Below are 22158 nucleotides of genomic sequence, written 5' to 3' on the forward strand. Positions count from 1 at the left end.
TTGAAGACAAGGTCTTGATGAAGAAAAATCAAAAGCTGATCCATCATCAGATTAAAAAATGTCGAACTATCACGTTGCCGATGACGATGAAGAGGAATACATTGCCCAAGGCACCCAAAACATGACTCCACAGGAGAGGCAAACACAATATCTGAACCAAGCCAAAGATGTTGTTGATGCCGAGGCTCATCGCATGATCAGATGTTTGGACAAGAATAATCTTGATGACGCTTTGGATCATGCCTCAAAAATGTTGAGTGAGTTAAGAACATCACATCTCACTCCCAAGAATTATTATATTTTGTGTAGGTATCACTACAGTTTTAAATTGGTTCCGTCGATTGGTTGTTAATCAGAAAGATTTTTATTATTTTTGAAATTTGAAAAACAAATTGTGGACTTTACAATTATAATCTTATTCAACAACTCAATCATCGCCACCATCTCTCATATTCTTCAAAAACAATTGTATCATTGACACATATTCTTTCTCTCCAATCTCACTTCTCACATTACAATGGACACTTGTGTAAAACATCCTATTCTCACACTGTTGAACTGTCTTCACTATTGCTCCGTGAACAGATATGCAAGTGTTTGATCATCTTGCTCGTTTGTCAGCCTTTTTCCGAGGTGAGGAAAACATGCAAGAACTCTATGAACGTGTTCAACACACACCAAGCATTGTTCCTAGATTATATCTCATGGCCACTATCGGAGCAATATACATCAAGTCAAAGCAAGCCCCTGCTAAAGATATTCTCAAAGATCTTGTTGAGATGTGTAAAGGTGTTCAACATCCCACTCGTGGACTCTTCTTGAGAAATTATCTAAGCCAAATTACCAAGGATAAACTTCCAGATACTGGAGGTGACTATGAAGGTATTGGTGGAACTGTTCATGATTCTATTGCATATGTACTCCAGAATTTTCATGAAATGGTCTTTCTTTTCAGTCGTTTGAAGAATGAAGGGCCTGTAAAAGAAAGAAGTAAGAGAGAAAAAGAAAGAATGGAACTTAGAATTTTGATTGGTTTTAATCTTGTGCGATTGAGTCAATTGGACGGAATCAAGTTAGATATTTACAAAAATGATGTGTTACCAAAGGTTTTAAACATTATTATCAAATCTAATGACCAAATGGCTCAACAATATCTCATGGAGTGCCTTATTCAAGTATTTCCTGATGAGTTCCATCTTGAGACTCTTAATTTAATACTTTCAGCTTGTCAAGAATTACAATCTGACGTGGACCTTAAAACAATTTATATTGCTCTTATGGACCGTCTCGCAAATTATGCTAGACAATTTCCTGAAAATATTCCTCATCGAGATAATACTGAATCAGGAGTCCAAAATATTATTGACATTTTCTTGGTTTATATTGCTAAAATCTCTTCTGAACGAATGGAAATTAGTGATATTTTATCTGTTCAAATTTCCTTAATGAATCTTGCTCTCCAATCGTATCCAGAGAAGATCACTTACGTCAATGATATTGTAACATTTTGTCATGGCAAATTGAAGTCAGTAGGTGACATCCATTCATCCAATGTTTTGGTCAAATTGATTAAGAGGCTTCTTCTTGTTGCAATTGAATCATACAGAAATGTATTAACAATCTTAAATTTAGATCATTATGGTGACATTTTGTCATTGTTATCATTCGATGATAGAAGAGAAATAGCTATTGAATTGTGTGGATCTGCCCTCAAACATAGACACAAGATTTCCACTCCTGAACAAGTGGCCAAATTGTTCGAGCTCATTAGACCTCTACTGAAAGATGAGGACAATATGAGCGACATTGAGGAGGAAGAGTTTGAGGACGATCAAAATCTTGTTGCTCGTCTTGTTCATCTCTTGTACAACGAAGATACAGATACACTTTTCAGAGTTTATTCTACAGCAAGAAAGCACTTTGGCCAAGGAGGCCCAAAGAGAATATTATTTACCTTATCTCCTTTGGTATTTGCATACTTACAATTGGCAAAGAAAATTAGAAATCATCCAGAAAGAGAACAAAAGATTGTGAAGGAAGAAAAGGTTTTCCAATATATCATTGAAATTTTAGATGTTCTCGCGCATCAGCAATCTGACATGGCTCTTAGGTTATATCTTCAAAGCGCCATCTGTGCTGATCAATGCAATCTCGAAACACTCGTGTATGAGTTGCTTTCACAAGCATTTATGCTTTATGAGGAACAAGATAGCAAGAGCCAATTGGAATACTTTATTTTAATTGTCAACTCGTTGAGACAAATGAAGAACGTTGGAGAGGAGAATTACGACACTCTTTCCACAAAGACCTGTCAATACTCGTCGAAACTGTTACGTAAACCAGATCAATGCAAGGCTGCCTTTTTATGCAGCCATTTATTCTGGCCCATGACACACAATGAAAAATTACAAAACAGCGACAAGGCTCTTGAGTGTATGAAATGGTCATTGAAAATTGTGAATTCATGCATGGCAGATCAACAAATTCCACTCTTTGTAGAAATTTTAAACACATACCTGCATCAATTTTGTAGCGATAACGAGAAGGTAACTGTTGATTACTTGAATGGTTTAATTGAATTGATCAATTCCAACATTGGAGGCGCTGAAGAAGAATCATTTGGCAGCATGTCAAGTAATGATCATACCAGCGAAGCAACCAGAGCTGCTCCTATCAAAGTTTTCTACAAAAACACTCTCGACTACATGAAAACACTCAAGAAGACAAATCCCAAGCTTGAAGGTGTTAACATATAAACGTAATATAAGAACGTTCCAAGAACACTTGCAGTTTTTTTCATTAAAATTTTCTCATACTCGAAATTTTTAGAACTCCTTGGTCAATTAAGGAATGAAATACCACTATCAAGTGACGCAGCTAAAGTTCACAACATTAAGGTCGGTATTGTCCTCCTTTGGCTGATATTATAATGAGATTGGTTATTGGTTCACACACAGGCATTTCTTGCGTTTTACTTAATTTGCGCAGGAAGTAACTCAAAACCATCACATAAAACATGGTTCGATCTTTTGTTGGTTCGTTCTTTTTTTGTAGAAATTCCAAACAGTGGGCATGGTTGAATTGTTGAATGTTGTAAAATAATCTTTGTAAAATATTTCTCCAGTGGTTTGAAATGATCAATAATATCTCTACCTTCACAGGAAAAACCAAGCAATTTCAAACAGTTTTCAGCAGACGGTCGATCTTTTCTTTTTCGCATTTAACATGAGTTGTAAAGCATTAAATAATTTGTCTCTGATATGATTGCAGGACTTTTCAAAAAAAGAGTTCCAAAATTCCTTTGAATGTGATGTACATAATTTCCTATCCTCTTCGCTCAATTCTTTTCCTAATACCATTTCAACGATTACAAGTCCCAAAGAATAAATGTCAGTCTTTGGTGAGATTAGTTTGTCTAAGGATTTCTCTGGAGCATTATATTTGTCTGTACCGTATATTGATTCCAAAGGCAACTCATGGAATCCAATACATAACTCATTTTCTGTGTCGTAGCTGTAAAAAATCTCACACAATTCCCAATCAATTAGTTTTGGAGTACATTCATTGATAACTACAATATTTTGTGGTTTAACATCATTGTGAATCATATACTGATCGTGAGTCTCCATTAACTCTTTAAGCAACCCTTTAATTAGTATTACCTTCATGGAAGGTTGTTCCATGTTAAATTTGTTTAAAGGAATACCCTTCAAAGCAACTTCAACAAAAGGCAAACGGCATTTGGGTTTTCCAACAATATAGGTGTGCATATATTTCAAAAATATAGAACCTTCTGGATGAAGAATCATGTCGTTATCTCTGTTCAACTTGACCACAAGTTTTGGAGCTTGATCAATATTTGAAACAATGGCCTCATAAACTGGTTTTTTGGGGCAGTCATCGATAATTTCAGTGATCTGAAGCGATAGATAGTTATTCCCATTCATCTGTATTTTTAAGGTATCTTTAATATCCAATAAATTGCTCGAGATGTTTTTCAGTGGAGTGTAAGATATATTTGTTCTTGACTTTCTTCGAAGCAAATACTCTTCCACTTTAAGTTCTTTTTCATTCATAGATTCAGCTGCTGTTTCAAGTATGAACGTGCAAAGAGATATTTTTGAGCTCTTGTCCTCACTTAGTGCGATACAAAAAGAACCAATTTTGTTAAGTAAATATTTTCTTTTTTTTCCTTCACATCTCAATGACAAAACAAGAATCTTATCTTTGTTCACCAATAAACCATAGATGTGAATACTCTTGTGAAAATCCTCTTCTTGATCTCTGAAACAAAAATCCATTTTCTGTGAGTGTACTTGTCTCATTAAGGTAACAATTTTCAAAAAATCCTTATGTATTGAATTATCACCATTTGTTGCATTTTCACAAATATATTTAATGTTCTTGAAAGTAGTGTTGTTAACTATCCAATCAAAAGAAACCGTTCGATCAGGACGAATGAAAAATTCAAAAAGAGAATGAAACTCTGATTTATCGTCAAATAAATTGCAAAATTGGATTTATTTGAATTTTGTGAAATGTCAACATTTCTTAAATAACGTTGACTCTGGATGACATGAAATTACAAAAATCCACTTACGAGTTGATGCAGCTGTTTGGAAACAGAGAAACCATGTTCAATAAATGATCTAAATAACTTTGTTGCAACTCCGAGGCTTCAGAACAAAATGATGGTAATATCGACTCTCGGAAGATCAACGGCAACAAGCAAGAAAAAAGAACACCAGCCCGAAACTTTCCTGTTAGTTTCAACATGTTTACAAGCTTCTCACACGCTGCCATCATTGTTGCTTCATCTTTTGCAAAAGCAAATTCTAGCAAATAGTAACATAAAAGAGAGGTTTCGTGTTCTATTCTGGGATCATCATCGATTGTAATACCAAGAATGTCATACATAGCATTGAGTTTTGATAATACTTCTTGGGAGGAACCAAATTCCGAGAAGGATGATGATGGTAGTAGGGCTGTTGGGGTTCTGTTCCAAATAACCTTCCAGAAAGATTTCTTCGAACGTTTTAGGTACTTGATAATTTTTTTTTCTAAGGGCGCCAAAATAAAAAGTTTCTTAAATAGTCACCAAATTTTTCAACAATATTGAATTCTTCCAAGCAATGATGGATTCATTGAAATAAGCGTATTACGAGGATGGAATGAGACAAAACAGAGAAACCAAGATTTGAAGTATCGTCAAGTTACTAATATTTGGAACGAAATGAAAAATATATTTGGGAAGCGGGCAATACAAGTGAACTACCCGCCAAAAAAATGTTTTCATTACAACATGAATTAAATGCATCAAATTTTCAACAACATTCTCCACAACAGAATACATTCGAGCACTCTTCGCCCCTGGAAAGCGATCATCATCGGAGTTGGGGTTCTCTTCTTCCAAAATTTCATCAAGAAAATAACTTTCCCGATTCCATCTACCTCACTCGGAGCTATCTTTGTCGGATGGTTGAAATTGCCTGTGATTTACATGAAACAATCGAAAACTCTTTGAAAAGAAGTGAACAAGTTCTTGAACAAGCCTTCATTGATTTTGAACAGGTAATATCCTCTTCGGGTCAAGAAAAGACTGAAGGACGAAACAACTCTTCTCTATTGTCAGACATTAGTGAGTACATGGATCCAAAGAAACTTCAACAACGATTGAATATTTTAGCTGTTGAAAGGCTCAAAGCTCTTGAACAGATTCATTCTTCCTTCTTAGAGCCCCTTTTGAAGGTAATTTCATCAGCACCGCCAAAGAGGACAGTGGACAAGAACAATCATCAAAATCTCAATCACAACCCTTGTAACGAACAACCCTCTCAGTCACCACTCTTGTTTTTTCATTGTCCGTCTTCAACAAACACATCAAATTTATTGCAAGTTCCAACAACACCAGTGAAAAATAATCGTTCAGAACCTGTCAATGATAATATGGAGCTCGCGGCATTGCAGAAAATTCTTGAACATCTCAAATCAAAATTGGAAAATGAGAAAAATCCTTCTCAACAGAACGTATTGAGGGTTGACATTCAAAAAATTGAAAAAGAAATTTTCATGTTGGAATCTGGATGCTTTCTAAGTCCAATTGTGAAACTGCAAAAAAGTGTTCAGCATCAGATGCAAGGAAAGAAAGTGAAACCGCTTATTTTAGAAAGTAGTGATGAAACAAGTTCCTCACCATCAACATCACCACTTGATGCACCAAATGTCATGGAAAACGCCAATGTATACACAGACAAGCTCCATAACCAAAAGCAAAATGATCAACAAATAGTCGAGTCAAGGGATCATTCTGGTTATTGGTCAGTGACATCCTCTCTTACAGAGAACAATCATCAGGGACAAGGTCTTGCAGATTTGAACTCCCAATTGTTCGAAAGCATGATATTTGAGGACAATCCACTGTTTGCAGCAACTGAGCAAATTTCTTTTTTAAGCGAACCGCCAGCAGAGAATCTCATACCAAGCGACTCAGACTCTGATAAGGAGCAAGATGTTCTTACCTCTCAATTTCTTTCTCCCAGACGAGGAAAAATTGGGAGTACGGAGACGCCAATCCTGCCTCAAAAGAAGAACGTTGAAATAGCACTTCAGGTCAAACATATTTCCCAGCAAGATAACAAAACAACAGAAGTTAAGACTCCAACACAAAAACAAAAACAACCAGATGTCACACCTTCTCCAACCACCAGAAAAACACTAACCTCAAACACACCCTCAAAGCTACCCTCCCGACCCAACTCGGCAAAGAAAGTCCTCCCTCTTGAAAAACCAAAATCTCCAAAGAACACCACCTCTCACGAAGAAAGACATAGGGCACCAAAGTCGTTCAAACACATGAAGGAAAATTCAAAGGTATTGCCTAACCACACGGGTCTCAGTGACTCGATTCGAATTGGGATTGGCACGACTGAAAAGAAAAAGGCAGAGATAAAACCTTGGTACTAACCATAGGACAACAGTTTATTGAGAACGTAAATGTGGTGTTGTTTCTCCATCCACAATAAGTCTAAAGTTATTCACTTTCACTTCTCGGATGACAGAGTCAGAAATTTGCTGCTTTTCAGGTGGTCGAGATTGAAGCAGAGAATATTCACTATTTGCAGAGTTAAAAAGAAGATCATCCACATATTTTGTCCTGTGCATTCCAACCAGCACAGTGTCCAAATTGGGAGTGTCAACGAGGCAACGAATACTTTTCTGAGCCAGCGTTGTGTATTGATTCAAATCTTCATTCGACACTTTTGAAATCTTGGCATGTAAATCTTCGCACTGATGTTGGTGCTTGATGGAGAGTAAATCAGAATAAAGTTGATAAAACTTGTTGCAAAGACGTTGATAGTGAGAGAGCCATCTATTACATTGGGTTTTGAAGTTGTTGAGCTGATTGGCATCTGTTCCTTCTTTTTTCATGCCAACTGCATTGTAATCATTTTCATTGACCTTTGCTGATAGCTCAGAAAGTTTGGCAAAAATATATTTCTGTTCTGGTCTAATTCTATTTTGTAACACCTTTTTAAATGTGAAGTAGGATTCCAATTGGTCATAATTGGTCATGATGATGTGACCCCAAGAAATGGATGGTCGTATTTTGAGAATATTTTCCATGGAAAATTCTGGTCGAGTGCTTGATTGTACTTCTTTGGACAGAACCACAGAGTCATCTAATAGGTTGACATTGTACCATGGAGTGTTAAGTTCAGTATAGGCAATTTCATTTGCTGTTTCTTGATATTCTTTGACAAGTTTTTCCATATGGTCATTCTTGTTTTTGTCAAATTTGTAATCAGCAAATCGAAATATCAAATAAGCATCAAGTTGTGTCGTAAGAGGTCTAAAACCCATTGTAGCCAGGTTATAAGTTTTGGCAAAAGAAAGAAAATTGACATAAGAGTTTGATTGCTGATCATAGAAAATCTTTTCTGTGTGAACACTATTCTCGTGAAGGTTATATGGAACTTGAACTACCTTAAAGTTGTGATTCAATCCGCCGTGAGCCTTCTCTGCAATTTTTAGACATTTTTCCAGATCAATTGAGAGGACTCCAACATTTGGAACTCGAGTAACTGCTTTGGAGGCAATACCATATGCCTGAATTCGTCCGCGTTCTACTTCATGTTCTAACCATTTAAATGTTTTTTCAAGTTTGTGATAAAATTCTTCATATACAGCAAATTCATTACCATCAGTATTTTGCAATAGCATGGCTTGTAAAAGCTTTTCAGGCTGATTTAAAACTAAAACGTCTAGAGTTTCTACTTGATATTCTTGTAAACATCTTGTTATTTCATGGGAAATAATGAGAGGGTCGAGAGAATAGTGATGTAAATTATCTGCTAATTTTGTAATTCGTTTGTCTAAATCTTGGACTTGACACTCATTTGCAAGACGAGACAACACCGAATGATTTCTCTCGTCGATATAATTATCTAAAGGACCAACCTTACTCATTAACACTAATTCTTCTCTATATATTTTTGTGTCATTTTCAGTAGTGTGGTGACCGTGATGGTGATGAGTATGATGAACTGGATGATGATGAGCACACATTCCATTAAGCACCATTCCAATCATTTGTTGACTTGTTCCATAATCAGCACTGCTATCAATTAAATTAACTCCTCCTTGGATGGCCTTTTGAATGGCAAATTGTTGATCTTGAACAACACTATCACCTTCGGGATGATTTAAATTTAAATAATGACCACCAAAACCTAATTTTGAAAAATAAAAAGGAAGCTTGTGATTGTTTTGATGTTTAATTATTTCCTCTACTGATTTATCGGATGATGTAAGCCTCCAGCCTTCCATCGGAGTGAATTTCTTGGCTAGAAATTCCATGGTTGCAGCTTGAGTGGCTTTTCCTTTGAGCAGTGAACGCATTTTTTTGAAGTCAATCCTTTTCTGCAACGATTTTGAATCAATTAATCGAGAAGGGAACACTTTGAATGTCTGCGAATGATCGAACAAGTATTGGTTGAAGTATCATGTGTAAAAGAGCTTTATTAAAATGTCAACCTGTTAAAATTAAATCATGTCATTACATTTGACGAAAGTAATCATCCACTTCTTCTTCCTCTTCTTCAGAGTCTTGAAGGTGGTTCACATTGATAGATTCCCTCAGATTAATATTTTGGAGAAATTGTTTTCGAAGCTCGAGTTCAGAACTTTTTCGTTTAGGTTCCTCTTCATCGTGAAAATAATCTTGATGAATGGAGGATGAAAGACTAAAGTTCTCGGTCAGTGGTTGATTCTCGTTGTTGTTGCCACGTGTTGTGCCCGAGCTTTGAGGAACAGTTGGAGGCGTTTTGTTTTTGGCATTATCAAAATAGTTATCCATATGAGAGAAGTATAATAAATTGTCTTCTCTCAAATCCTTATTACTACGGAGGGGTTGTGTTGTAGCTTGACTTGGTGGAACAATGTTGCTCAATCCAAATATGCTCGATGTTGGAAAAGAATTGTTTTTAGGAGGGCTTTCCACTGTCTCCTCTTCCTGTGAAGAAACTTCTTCGACCTCTTCTTCGCTTTCAATGTCGTTTGCAATAGAAACATGTCTTTCATCTAAATTCGAAATATTTGGTGACCTTCTTGGTGAAATCTTTGGAGAGTTGCTTTTCTTCAAAGTCATAGCATTCGCAGTTGCTTGGGTTACATTAGCTTGTGTTGATTCAACAGGAGTAGCAGACATGGGAGTAGAAATGGCCTTCAAAATTGTTTTGGAATCAATAATCTCTTGCTTTGGAATGTTAATTTCAGCTTCGTTATCAAACTTGTGGATTGGAATTGGATTGGACACTTTGATCATTAAACTCTTACTGATATCATTAATTTGATTATATCCATTTTCAGTAATGTCAAAAGTAGAACTTTCTTTGTTATCGATTCTGTTAGGTATATTTGTCTTGATTGTTCGAAACTTGAAATGTCCTGTGGCCCATAGAGGATTTAATGGCTGTGCATATGTTTCGAGCTCCACGTTGGATATCCATTTTGAAAGAGTGTCTTGTTTCTCGTCGACAAACCTAGAAACATGAGTTGGTTCGACTTTGTCTGAAAATTTGCCATACAAGGAAGCCCATGAAATGCTTTGTTGTTGATTTCTTTTGGAGTTAAATTGATTTCGTATGAAATTTGGCACGGAGGTCGGAGAGTCTTGCGAATCATTTGAATCTGTGTCAGGAAGAAAGATGTCAAACCGTGCTAGTAATTCAACTGAGAGATTAAGTTCAAAATCTTCGGCTGATATCTGAGTTCTATCTACATGTGACACCACAGAAACGCCAGAAGAGGCAGTTCCAATAGTAGTTTTGCTGAGATTGTCTGTGGCCTTTTCTTTTTTCTTTAATTGTGGCTTCAGCACATAGTAACTCAAAATTCCACTATTCAAAGTCACTAAAATATTCTCGTTATTGATATTCTGATGGTCATAATAGATTTCGGAGGTATCATCATTTGTACTCAGTCTATTGAATATTTTAAATTCTGAGAGGGTGTAAATTTGAAAGACGGAGCGTGTATGAATAAAGCTTTTTCCCAATAAGTTCTTCCTTGCTCCTGAAGTTGGATCGTGAATTCTTGCAACAACGTTCAAAATAATGCCTTCGCTCGGACTACCTGATTGAATATATTGTTCTCCATTGAAATGAAATCTTGGATCGACAGGTCCACCTGTGGGATTAATAGCATAGATATGAATCGTTCCTCTTGCTGAACATGCAGCTACCCATTTGCTGTTCACGCTGAAATGTATATCTTGTATATGAGCGGTTGTAAATCCACGATAAAGCCTGTAAAGAAGTTTGATGTTTTTCTCACCAGCCAGCATGTCTCCACCACTGTCAGGCAAAATTTGGAAGACATTCAAATACTTTCCTGACAATGGTGCAGTGCAAAGAAGAGTACCTGTTCTATCAAACGCCATGGCAGCGATTGGCTCGTTGTGAGCTCTAAAGTGAAGTAAAACCTTATTTGTTTTAAGGTCACGAATTTCAACAGTTCCTACAGTTCTCTCATATCCAGCCAATTCTGGAGGTAAATCTCCACTCCAAAGGGTGCTGAGTGAAACTTCTTCCTCATCCTCATTTTCTTCCTCATCCTCATCTGTGCTATCCTTTGATGAGCTATCGTTGCTATCAGAATCAGAGCCATCAGAGTTATGTTTTTTCTTTCCGTTGTTACCTTCGAACCAGTATTTGGATGCCTTTTTAAATCCGTAATCTCCCAGTTTGTAAATTCCTGTAGCAGCTTTTTTTGCTACTTCCCATGATTTTTCAGTAAAGGTAGAATTTACCTTGGTTGTGAAATCCAAGACAGGATTCAACACTTCTGTGTTACTGGCAAAAGCAACAAATCTCTTGCGGACTGCAATAACTCCTCCATATAATTGTCCAAAGGCTTTGTTGCTTTGTTGAGTCTTCTTCTTTTTCTTTGACTCACTCTCCGCTGTAGCTTGTCTTTTACTTGCAGGCTGCAGACAAGTAATTGAAGGAAAGCAAATACCTTGCGAAACAAGTTCAAATGTACATGGATCATAGAAAAATATTTGACCGGATGAGTCTGTTATAATAAAGGCTTCTTCAGAAGGCAACATTTGGAATATGATAGGTGGTTGTTCAGAATTCTCATTTCTGCACGTAATTGTGACATGATCATCTAGGAAGCAATTGTACTTGAGTGAGTAAAAATGAACAGTATTTGGTTCTGACTCCACAACTAGGGACACCATTGGATAATAGCTTAGCCACGATGCATTATTATTTGAAAGTTTTGCTCTTTTTTCAGATCTTTTGATGGCCTTTTTAGAGGGCTTGGTGAGTAGCATGACCATTTTAACAGGACCTTTTGATGGAGGAACTTGAACGGGAGGATATGTAAGCACAGGCTCACTGACAAGGTGAGGCATAGGGATTGGCAAATTATGATCTTCAAGAATTAGCTCTGGTGGAGGCAACGTGGTTGGCAATGTTGTGGGGTTGTATAAAGTGGAAGGTTCCGTCTGCGGAAGAGTTGCATTTCTACTTTCGAGAAGGTGATTATCTTCGTTTTCATATCTATTTGCAAGTTGTTCATACCATTCATCCATGTCGAAGGATTGCTTCTTATTTACATTTTTAGAATGATTTTCAGTTTTTACATAGTCCAAATCGAATGAAGAAGATTCATGATTGGTATCCTCCTCATTGGAACTCACCAACTTTTCTACTGTAGATTGAATGTTGTCATTTTCCTCATGAACTGAGCTACTTTCTTCTGATATGTTGTGCAATTGGGTGGCCAGTGTTGTTGGTTCGATCTGTGCATGCTCAAATTTCTCATTCTCAACAACAGCATTGGAAAATGTGTTTTCATCAGCTTGAGGATATGAGATGGCGGTTACCCAATCGTCACAGGTTTTTGTAATAATTTCTCTTACATTATTTGGCTCATGAACATCAAAAATTTGAAATCCATTCGAGAATGCCAATACCATGAATAATCTTTCATCTGTTGTTTCCATTGCGGATTCTTTCTGTTCAATAACCACAGGCAAGAACATTAGCTCGCATGATATAAGTTCACCTAAATTTGAAAAGTAAGGAGTCAAGATACCATTTGCAGATGGAGTGGTGTGTATATCGCTGTTTGAGATCGAAGCAATTCCATTTCCGATCGAAGAAACATAAGGCTGCAAAATATTTTCATTGAATTGCTTTGCCAAATTACTCCATGGAATACTTTTCACATAATTTGAAATTCCTGAAATCAGTTGCGCAGACGAGTCATAGATAATTTTTGCTGAAGATTCCTGTTGTTGATGTTTCTTCTTTTTCTTTTGATTCGAACTATTATAGTTATTATTAAAATTGCTACTATTGCTATTACTAGAAGAATTCCCAATTGGTAGAGACGAAGGATGTTTTGACTGTTTTTGAGAAGGAACGTTATATAATTGCTGATTAATTACATTCTGATCGGTTGGTATTCTCGAATACAGTGAGGATGCAGGTTGCGGTTTTGGAAGCGTGGGATACAATGAGGAAGATGCGTTCATATTTACAGTCGCTGAAGAGGGTACAGATGGATACAAATGACTATTACTTGAAAGTGAAGAAAAGGAGGAGTTGGAAGATGTTTGCATGAGATTAGCAGGAGGAGCAGAAGCAACGTTGTGTTGGTAAAGGAAATTACTACTATTACTATTATTATAATGAAACTGATGATTACTGCTACTGGTACTTGGAATGTACCGATCGGATTGTGGCTGCATTGTATTTGCATTGTTCATCATGTTTCCAGCAAAGGATGATGAGGTGTTGCTAGTATTGTTGTTGTTGTTGTACGGAACAGAAGCAGTCGGTGTTGAAGAAGGAAGGTTTCCTCTTCCAACCGCTTTCTGGTTTGACATTTTTTCATAACTATCTAAAAATACTATTGTTTGCTGTCGACATCACGAAAAATTAGTGAAGAAGGAAAACGCCTGTAAGTACACTTTCAACTCATGTATTGCAGCTCAACACATAAGCTCGAACACACGTTGAAACTATCAGACCTATTTTGTGAATGGCAAGTTTGGTTCAGAGGTTTCTGTGATTGAAATTGTCGTTTGCATGCGCGCTCATGTGCGAGATGAGAGATAAACTACAATGCTATGTACACTTCGCCATAGGCACACGGAAAACAAGTCGACAACTCGAGCAATAATAATTTAATGTCATTCGAATAAGGTACTGAGACATTTGCCTTAAAAATTATCATAGGTAGCTTGACAATAGCCAGGCATGACTGGTCCACAAGCAACCCCTCTTCGAACCATTACATTACAACGGGCATACTCCATTCTAATTCTTGCGCTAGTAATGTCAGTGACAGAGCTTGGGCTCCATAATCGTTCAGCAATTGCAAGAGTACGAGGAAAGACACGAGAGTCAAAATTGGCATCGTCCACTTGTTCACTCCACATGGCTCCCTCTCCTCCAAGTACAAGCTTCTTTTGAGATTCTGGCATACCGAAACCCTCGGTTGGATCCTAACATTCGAAGGTTATTGAAGAATAAAAGTTCCGTGAGCCAATATCATATCTCATTGTTGAAAATGTATCACTACTGTACTTACATTTAGGTAGAAATTAATCCAAGTATCCACCCATTCTGTTTGTTTACAAATTAAACAGTTGTTTTGAATTGATGAATATCCTTATCAACCACGTACCATAAAATGTTTGATTACGATTTGGAATTTGTTGATCGAGATACCACCCTCCGCTCAACAAGGTTTGATATCCCATTTGAACAACATCTAGCAAGGTTTTTCGTTCTTTCCAAACATGAACAATTGTATCTTTTGGAACCGAATAACCATATTCTAAGGCAAGCTCTTCCCAACATATCATGGTCTTGTTCAATGGCAAATAAATAGTCCTCAAAATATCTTCAAAATAAAAGAGTAATTGAACAGGTTGGGTAAATCCTTTTTGCTTCATAAAGTTTCTAATAGTTGGATCCTCTGTTTTGTTTGAAAAAAGTTACAGCTTCCATAAGATCAACAATTAAATTAACTTACCAAGCCAGCATCCCATCACTAGTTCGTCTCCTCCAAAATGATAATACTTCAAGTTGATTGGCACGAATAACAATTCAACAATTTAGTCAACCATTTGGAAAAAATTATTGTGATATGATTGTGAAAATTTTCACTAGATTAAGGACTTCGACATACCTTGTCCGTAAATCCACTGAGAGTAAGTTGCTTGATGACAGCAGCTAAAACATCATAAGTCTTTGGATTTGCAACGTTGAGAGGGATATTATTAATGTTGTGTGCATAACTTGGACAATTAGCTGTAATTTCTGGATAGCCAAATCCCCAACTTCCTGCATGACCTGGCACGTCAATTTCTGTTTGGGTGCGAGATTGCATGTCAGAGACGCGTAGAGATAAAATATGTACACATATACTTCATTGTGGTAATATTACAAGCAATTCTACTTACCTGGAACGACTCGAACACCTCTTCTTCGTCCATACTCAATGATTGCAAGAATATCTTCGCCAGAATAAATTGCTTGTTTTTGATATGCTCCCTTTCCACTTAAATTTGGATAGCCATTGACCACTAAGGGGAAGCTTTGAGCATCAACAATATGCCAATGGAATACATTCATCTTAATGTAGGCAAGAGAATCAATTATTTGCAAGAGTTTCTTTACAGAATAATAGTGACGTGCAGTGTCAACAAGAAATCCTCTCCATTGAAATCGAGGTGAATCTTTCACAACAATTGGTAATAATTCTCCAAAGGTATAATACTTCTTTCCAAAGCTAATGCCATTCAAATTATCCACAGGTGTGATTAATTGTGAAAACGATTCTAAAGCACGCAATGCACCCCACACAGTGTTTGCTGTTAATTGGGCTTGACCTTGAGAAGGATCGATATTAATCATATAGCTCTCGTCCATTCCAAGATAAGGCTCTGGGATCATTTCCTTGCTTGGGTTATTGACAGTTAAAACAGCTCTAGTTAAACAATAAACAGTGGTATGGTTGAACGAGTCAGGACAATTCGACGAGGAGTCTACATTCTCAGAGAAGAAAATCATTGATCCATACCGAGTCAAAGCATCAGAAATAATGTCGTAATCTCCTTGACTCAGTGGATTCTCCTGAAACACAATGTTAAAACTCTTCCAGTTAGGAATAATTCCAATAACTGATCCAGTCGAATACTGCTCTGGAAGAGGCCAAATCTTGAATGTATTTGTCGTTGGTGCTGATGCAACCCTCTCGGAACAAACGATACCCATAAAAATTGCCATCATCATCACGATGGCCATCCACAGAAAGTGGCATGAGGCTTTTCTCTTCAAAAACATTTTTTTTAAAGTCCTTGTTTGTAATCATCATTATCAACTCCATTTACGCGAATGGAAAGCAATGATGAAGGTTGCATTGCAATTATTTGAGGGGTTGAGAGAAAGATTATCTGTGCGTTCGAACTTGAAAGAGTCAATCAGGAGCGATAAGGAAATTAAATGGTTCAAAAAATTGCAAGCACGAGCAGGAGTGTCGTGACTCCAAGCAAGTGCAAAGTCAACATATTTGTGTTGTTTCTAATTTTGAATTTTCAAAAAAAAATAGTCGACGACAAACACCAAACCTAATAATAGTGGCCACTTCACATTGCGATCCATCAACAACAAACGAAAAAATATTTTCGGCAAATCCAAGCTGAACGTTGTGGAGGAATCATCAAGAAACTAGGAAACTAGGTGGTTGAGTGATCGTGTTCATTGTAAATACTACGAGTTGGATTGATTCATCATCAACGGACTCTAGAAAATCTGTTGATGATTTTCGGAATTGTGAAAGTTGCGGATATTGAAAAAAGAGTTGCACTAAATTTATCGTACCATCATCATTTATTTAAATTATTTTTCAAACTTCTCTGCTGGAAAGTTATTATTTAGTTATTAATATTTTCAACGCTCATGGCTACTGAAGATCACAACAATAATTCTACATCGATTATGTTAGATGAGGGCTCTGCCATTCTTGATTCTGGTGGTGTTTTCCATGATACTCATGGCTTAACACATTCATCATCAGCAACTACTCCAGAAACATCTTCGAACAGTACTTCCACCAATGAGTCAGCAAGAAGAAAACGAGCCTCTTCATCAGCATCATCCACATCAACACGTCGAACTTCTAAAACAAAAAAGAAAAAGAACCAAGAACAACAAGACGATGAATCGTCACCAGAAGAAGATACTCTCTCTAATGAGAATCAAGAATCTTCTCTTTCTCATAATCGAGCTTTACTTCCCAACCAGAGAACTGCTTGTCCTATGGAGGAAGTTCCTAATAATCAACAGGGAAGATATTGGATATTTGAAATGCCTCCAAATGCGGAACCTCTAAATGATGTTGTTGTAAGGGTGACCATGAAAATTAGAGGAGAAGAAGCCAGAAATTATGTTCCAGAAAAATTGTACAGTTCACACAAATATGTGATCATGCATGAAATTTCAGGAAAGAGTCTCGTGGAAAAATATCCACTTATTGTTTCGAAAATTCATGTCATTAATCCAGCTACCAGAGAAGAGTTAAAGAATTCCAAAAATTCAAGCAAGCTCTGCTTGATGGGAACCATGGAAACAGCTCTCACTAAATTAGCTGGATCCAATGGAAAGAAAACAAAAGAAACATCATCTTCCTCCGAAGATGTTGTTAAAGGCCAAATGAAAGTACAATTCACAGACGTCAGTTACCATCACGAAAAAGGTCACTTTGGATTTATTATTCACTACTTTAATCCTGCAAATTTAGAGACCCCTCTTTTTTCTTTAATTGCTCCTCCATTTAATGTTTTTGCAAGAAAACCAACCAATGAGAATCAAACAGAAACTTTACAACCAACAAAACCAAAGCCATCAAAAAGAAAACGTAAATCCGATATGGAAAATGAAGCTGACAATGTGAGCTCCTCAGCATTGGAGGCATCAACAACAGCCACAAGCAGTGCTGAAGCTTCTCATGCAGCAGGGGATGCCACATCTACCACTGCAGTAGTGTCTCCTTCCAAGAAAAAGACAAGACGTCCCAAGAAGCCACAAAAGTCAACATCCTCTGAAGAAGCACAACAAGCATCATCCTACACAGTCCCTGTGGCCTCCACTCAACCCTCCCAAAACTTGCTCGAATTTAACAAGAAATTAGAAGCAATTGTGAATATTAAGAAACAATTAGGTCAAGATGCAAGTAAGAGAGCATCCGAATTGGCCTTACAAAATCTAATCACACTAGATACATTTGCTTCACATGATTTTGTGCTCAGCAACACTCAAACCAATGGTGGACAACAGATTTTGAGCTCTACTGATGCAACATCAATAAACCCAGCCACCACGAATAGCAGTGGGTTATAAGTGTGTGATTGCACGTGCTCGAATGTTCTTGTTGATTTCACTAAGGACGGACGGAACATTTTCACAAGTCGCACTCCTCTTCAGCATTGTTCTAAAATGGGAAATCGCTCTGTCGAACCTTTCACAAAAAAATGTCTCCAACGAATGCTGCTGCCACTACAACCACAACCAGTACATACAGATACAAGTCTTTTAGCGAGTTTTATCCATTCTATCTTTCACAACATCAGAATCCAATTTGTAGATTGCTGCATGTGATCGGTACCTTAGGAGGAGCATGTATGTGGGGATATTGCTTTTCCACGAAAAAGTATTGGCTCCTTCCAGCTGGTTTGGTTATTGGTTATGGATTGTAAGTGATCGGACGTTTTTTTGAATTCATAGTTATCATCATCACTATTATTGTTTCATTTATTGTCAATAATATTTTGTTTTATAATTATTTATTCATTGTCCACGTTGTGTGAATTTATTGAAAAATCTGCTTGTGATCTATTTGTGATGATGAACTTGATCACCTTTAAAGTGCTTGGATTGGCCACTTTATCTTTGAGAAAAACAAACCTGCCACGTTCACTTATCCTTTATGGAGCTTTATGGGTGATTGGAAGATGATGTTTGAAGTTTTGACATTTAGAAGAGGATTATCAGATTAAACAGTCAATTTTAATATCATTGTTAATAATTATTTCAGTTAAATTTTGAAAATTAATTTTTCTCTATAATCATATCAATAACTAGATAATAAAACGAATAGCCAAACATTTTCTTGATTTTCATGTGCATTTTGTTGTCATTTCGAACTGCAATGTAAAACATGGTGGCAATGTCTTGTTTAGAGAGTTGCTCAGACTCGTGTTCACTAATCAATTTTTCACTCTTTTCGCGAAAGTACTTGGTAAATGTTTCAGTGAGCCTATTAATTTCCATTTTGAGCTTGAAGTAGCTTTTTCCACATTTGGTTTCCAATCGACGAGCATCAAAAAAGCCAGAAAGTAAGATCGCCTCTGAATCCACCTCGTAATCATGAAGAAGTTTTTTGAGGTCTTTCTTGTACTCTTCATAGAGAACAAGTATCTGTTCAAAGCATTTGTGAATATCTTCGTCCACCATGTGTTCATCCTCAATGACATCTTTGGAATAATTAAACAATTGCTTCAATGGCTTGTACTCGACAATAATCTTGTCTAAAATCTCAAAATAAGGACACAACTTTGATGAAAGTGTGGGACATGCATGTTCTGATATTTCTTTTGGTCTCAATTTTTCAAGTTTTTTCACTTGTTTTTCCACATGCTCCACTTCGTCATATATTTTCCCAAGAACCTTTGTGGATTTATACTTTTCTTTTGCAAATGCTGGTGGCATGTAGTGAGGTCTCTTATTGGATAACAAGTCAGCTGGTAGTGCCTTTCGTTCACCTGTTTTGGCATAATCCACTTGATGGCTATGGTGTTCTGCTAATGCCAGACACTTTTGACATTTGGCACCTTCTGGAGATTGGTCATAATGCTCCAAGTGAAGAAAAGCAACAACGCCAAGATTATCATTCACCACATACTCTGTTAAGAACTGGCCAATGTCACTGAAATTACATCCTCCAGGTTTCGTTTTTGGTGTCAATGGTACATGATCCATTGGAGGATATTCCTCAAATTGCAGTAATTGCGAATCCCATAAAACCATAAATAAATCTTTGAGTCAATGAAAATAGTTCAAAAATAGAAAATAGAATGAATTGGACAAGTTCTCAACCTACCTCCATCGTAATCACCTCCTGACATTTTGCTGGCTTGTGGTTGCTCTCCTTTTTGACTAAAAACAATGACATCCTTCAAATGTGACAAGTGACGAATTTTGTTCGGATCCTTAATGGCTTTCAGCTTGCGAATATCACCTGGATGAAGACATGGATTTCTCGTGACACATACAAGTCCAGATACAATTCCTCCTTGTGCCAATGAACCTTCTCCATACAATTCATCTTGTTCGAGTGCTGACAGTTGAATAAATACTTCATCTTCTTCAAGAACTCCAGCAAAATCTGGAAGACCCATCAACAATGCACCCTTATCCACAGGAATTCTTGCATGTTTCAAATCGCTTAATTTGAGCTTTAGCATGGCATTGACAATTGAACAATAGAATGGATCAATCTGGAAAAAGTATTGAAATGAATGATGTTTGTCCTTTTCAAAATGTTTCACATGTTCTTTCATCTTTGTGTCCAATGATTTCAATTTCAATAATCGTTGAACATTACTTCCGATTGGATTCTCTTGAATTTTTCTCACTAATCGCATCATTTTAGTCTTGTCTTGAACTGCGTCACGTACATCATCAAGTTCCTTTGAGAGAAGTTTGAGAAATGTTTCATCCTTGACACCATTGGTAGATAATAAGGCAATCACTTGTCGATTCAAAGCCACTCGTAATCGTTTGGAATAGGTAATCATCTCAAAATGTGTCTCTTCTTCTTTTGTTTCAAATTTAATTTGACTTTTCGTGAGAAGCAAATCCTTCGATGTGAATTCATCCAAGTGCGAATCGAGTACGGTCACCCCTTTCGCTCCTCCCATTCGAAATTGAAAAGCCGATGGAACATAAGGTTTACCTCCAAAGCTAATAGAGAGCTTTTCTGCAAGTTCATGTGCAAATTTTAGAGAATGTCTTCCAGCACCATCTGTGAAATCCCATTTTCCTCGTATCACTCCTTCTTCAACATCATAATCTTTGGAAATGCCTTCATAGGTGTGAGAAAAGCAAAGACCAATTCTTGAGGCGTATTTGGCAATGGTTGGAATGGAGGAAAAATCTCCCAAACTTTCAAGAATGTTGTGAACGGTTAATGTGTTGTTGGTGGGATTGAGAAACCAGCAACTATGTGCTCGAAGTTGACTGTGTCAATATAATGTCAATGGTTATGCAGGTTGGATGGAATTTGTGCATGCATGAAATTCAAATAAAAATCAAATAAAAAATCAATTGTTCAATCCATTCACATACCTATTGGAATAAGCAAGAGCTACATAACGTCTGCTCGCAACCATAAAACCTTCAGACATGATGGATTTCAATCTGGGATGCAAATGAGTGAACTTTTCTGCACTCAATGTTCGTAAATCTTCGTCACAAAAGGTGACTCTCACAAAATGATCCAATTCATGAGAGTTATATTTTCGAAGTACTCGATTTCCTCCTTCTATTGTCTTGTCGAAAAATCGAATTCCTGTGGGTGTGATCATGATCCTTCGAATTTGGAATACGTTTCTTTCCTTTTCGAGAAAGGATGTGTCGACTGAATGCTTTCGTTTCTGAATTGCCTTTTCAAATAGTTGAATAAAATCAACTGGATAAAAGTCGTTATAATCCAAGAGATCTTTCAAAGCTTGATCAATCCATTCGAATGCATAGTCTTGATTAATATATTTCACAATAAGATTCCTAATTTGGATGATCCTGGAAATAGACAACAATAGACCTGGAATTTTTGTGTTCAAGCAAAGCAAAAGATATTGTGTGTTAAAGGGAATTTCACAGAAACTAATCTCAAACACAGGTCTCTCAATACGACTTGTCTCAATGCTCGTCGATTGTGAATGAACGATACATCGATGATTTGTTTTTAACTGTCTTTCAACATCACTCCAATTTGAAATATTTCTCAACATGATGCATCGAGACCATTCCCACTGTCGAACCCATTGAGCATATGAGGATTCATCGAGATCAGAATCGTCTGGAGCGGCAATTCGTGTTTTGGGTTCTTGAGACCATCGACTCCTCACTACTTTCTGTCTAAAGATGTAAGGAACTGTTTTCATCTCTATAATGACGCAAGACATGCACTCGTAATAAACGATTTGCTTAATATTTTGTCGTTTGATGTCCTTTTGAATGATGTGTGTGTGTGATCATTATTAGGATTGTGGTATTTTAATTTTCATACATATCACACTCACCATCCAAAATTTATATCCATAATCATCAATCAAATCCACATAGCATTCCAAATCATTGGATTCCTTGATGAACACTCGGCCTTTCATGAACTGATTAATCCACACGTTAAGTATTTCTGATTCTATTCGGAATTGAGTGCATCTTTCATCTTCAAAATTTCCAAATACTACTTTCGAAAAAGAAAAGGAAGGTTGTTTTTCGCGTACTCGTAAACTCAACATTTGGTTTCGAAAGTAAGTGTTAGAGAGACTGACGGATTAGTTAATTTTTT

The 22158-nt window shown here is 36.8% G+C and overlaps 9 protein-coding genes across 9 annotated transcripts; 4 read left to right on the forward strand and 5 right to left on the reverse strand.

Moving 5' to 3' along the window:
• Window positions 1–58: 58 nt before the first annotated feature.
• Window positions 59–2756, forward strand: FDP41_011539 (uncharacterized protein; the record flags this gene model as incomplete). Its single annotated transcript, XM_044701958.1, has 2 exons — window positions 59–305; window positions 586–2756. The coding sequence occupies 2 exons, from the start codon at window positions 59–61 to the stop codon at window positions 2754–2756; spliced, it is 2418 nt and encodes an 805-aa protein (XP_044567322.1).
• Window positions 2757–3188: 432 nt separating this feature from the next.
• FDP41_011540 (uncharacterized protein) lies at window positions 3189–4301 on the reverse strand (the record flags this gene model as incomplete). The annotated part of the gene is made up of 1 exon (XM_044701960.1): window positions 3189–4301. The coding sequence occupies one exon, from the start codon at window positions 4299–4301 to the stop codon at window positions 3189–3191; it is 1113 nt and encodes a 370-aa protein (XP_044567323.1).
• A 985-nt stretch (window positions 4302–5286) lies between these two features.
• Window positions 5287–6963, forward strand: FDP41_011541 (uncharacterized protein; the record flags this gene model as incomplete). Its single annotated transcript, XM_044701961.1, has 1 exon — window positions 5287–6963. One exon carries the CDS (start codon window positions 5287–5289, stop codon window positions 6961–6963), a length of 1677 nt encoding a protein of 558 aa, XP_044567324.1.
• Window positions 6964–6978: 15 nt separating this feature from the next.
• Window positions 6979–8898, reverse strand: FDP41_011542 (uncharacterized protein; the record flags this gene model as incomplete). The annotated part of the gene is made up of 1 exon (XM_044701962.1): window positions 6979–8898. One exon carries the CDS (start codon window positions 8896–8898, stop codon window positions 6979–6981), a length of 1920 nt encoding a protein of 639 aa, XP_044567325.1.
• A 157-nt stretch (window positions 8899–9055) lies between these two features.
• Window positions 9056–13402, reverse strand: FDP41_011543 (uncharacterized protein; the record flags this gene model as incomplete). The annotated part of the gene is made up of 1 exon (XM_044701963.1): window positions 9056–13402. One exon carries the CDS (start codon window positions 13400–13402, stop codon window positions 9056–9058), a length of 4347 nt encoding a protein of 1448 aa, XP_044567326.1.
• Window positions 13403–13738: 336 nt separating this feature from the next.
• On the reverse strand, window positions 13739–15869 carry FDP41_011544 (uncharacterized protein; the record flags this gene model as incomplete). Its single annotated transcript, XM_044701964.1, has 6 exons — window positions 13739–14023; window positions 14110–14144; window positions 14206–14499; window positions 14557–14602; window positions 14713–14891; window positions 14987–15869. The coding sequence occupies 6 exons, from the start codon at window positions 15867–15869 to the stop codon at window positions 13739–13741; spliced, it is 1722 nt and encodes a 573-aa protein (XP_044567327.1).
• A 615-nt stretch (window positions 15870–16484) lies between these two features.
• FDP41_011545 (uncharacterized protein) lies at window positions 16485–17924 on the forward strand (the record flags this gene model as incomplete). The annotated part of the gene is made up of 1 exon (XM_044701965.1): window positions 16485–17924. The coding sequence occupies one exon, from the start codon at window positions 16485–16487 to the stop codon at window positions 17922–17924; it is 1440 nt and encodes a 479-aa protein (XP_044567328.1).
• A 131-nt stretch (window positions 17925–18055) lies between these two features.
• FDP41_011546 (uncharacterized protein) lies at window positions 18056–18580 on the forward strand (the record flags this gene model as incomplete). Its single annotated transcript, XM_044701966.1, has 2 exons — window positions 18056–18276; window positions 18451–18580. The coding sequence occupies 2 exons, from the start codon at window positions 18056–18058 to the stop codon at window positions 18578–18580; spliced, it is 351 nt and encodes a 116-aa protein (XP_044567329.1).
• Window positions 18581–18632: 52 nt separating this feature from the next.
• FDP41_011547 (uncharacterized protein) lies at window positions 18633–22108 on the reverse strand (the record flags this gene model as incomplete). The annotated part of the gene is made up of 4 exons (XM_044701967.1): window positions 18633–19618; window positions 19684–20822; window positions 20931–21814; window positions 21887–22108. 4 exons carry the CDS (start codon window positions 22106–22108, stop codon window positions 18633–18635), a joined length of 3231 nt encoding a protein of 1076 aa, XP_044567330.1.
• Window positions 22109–22158: the final 50 nt, after the last annotated feature.

The sequence above is a fragment of the Naegleria fowleri genome (genome assembly GCF_008403515.1).
Source record: "Naegleria fowleri strain ATCC 30894 chromosome Unknown tig9, whole genome shotgun sequence".
Lineage (NCBI taxonomy): Eukaryota > Heterolobosea > Eutetramitea > Acrasida > Naegleriidae > Naegleria > Naegleria fowleri.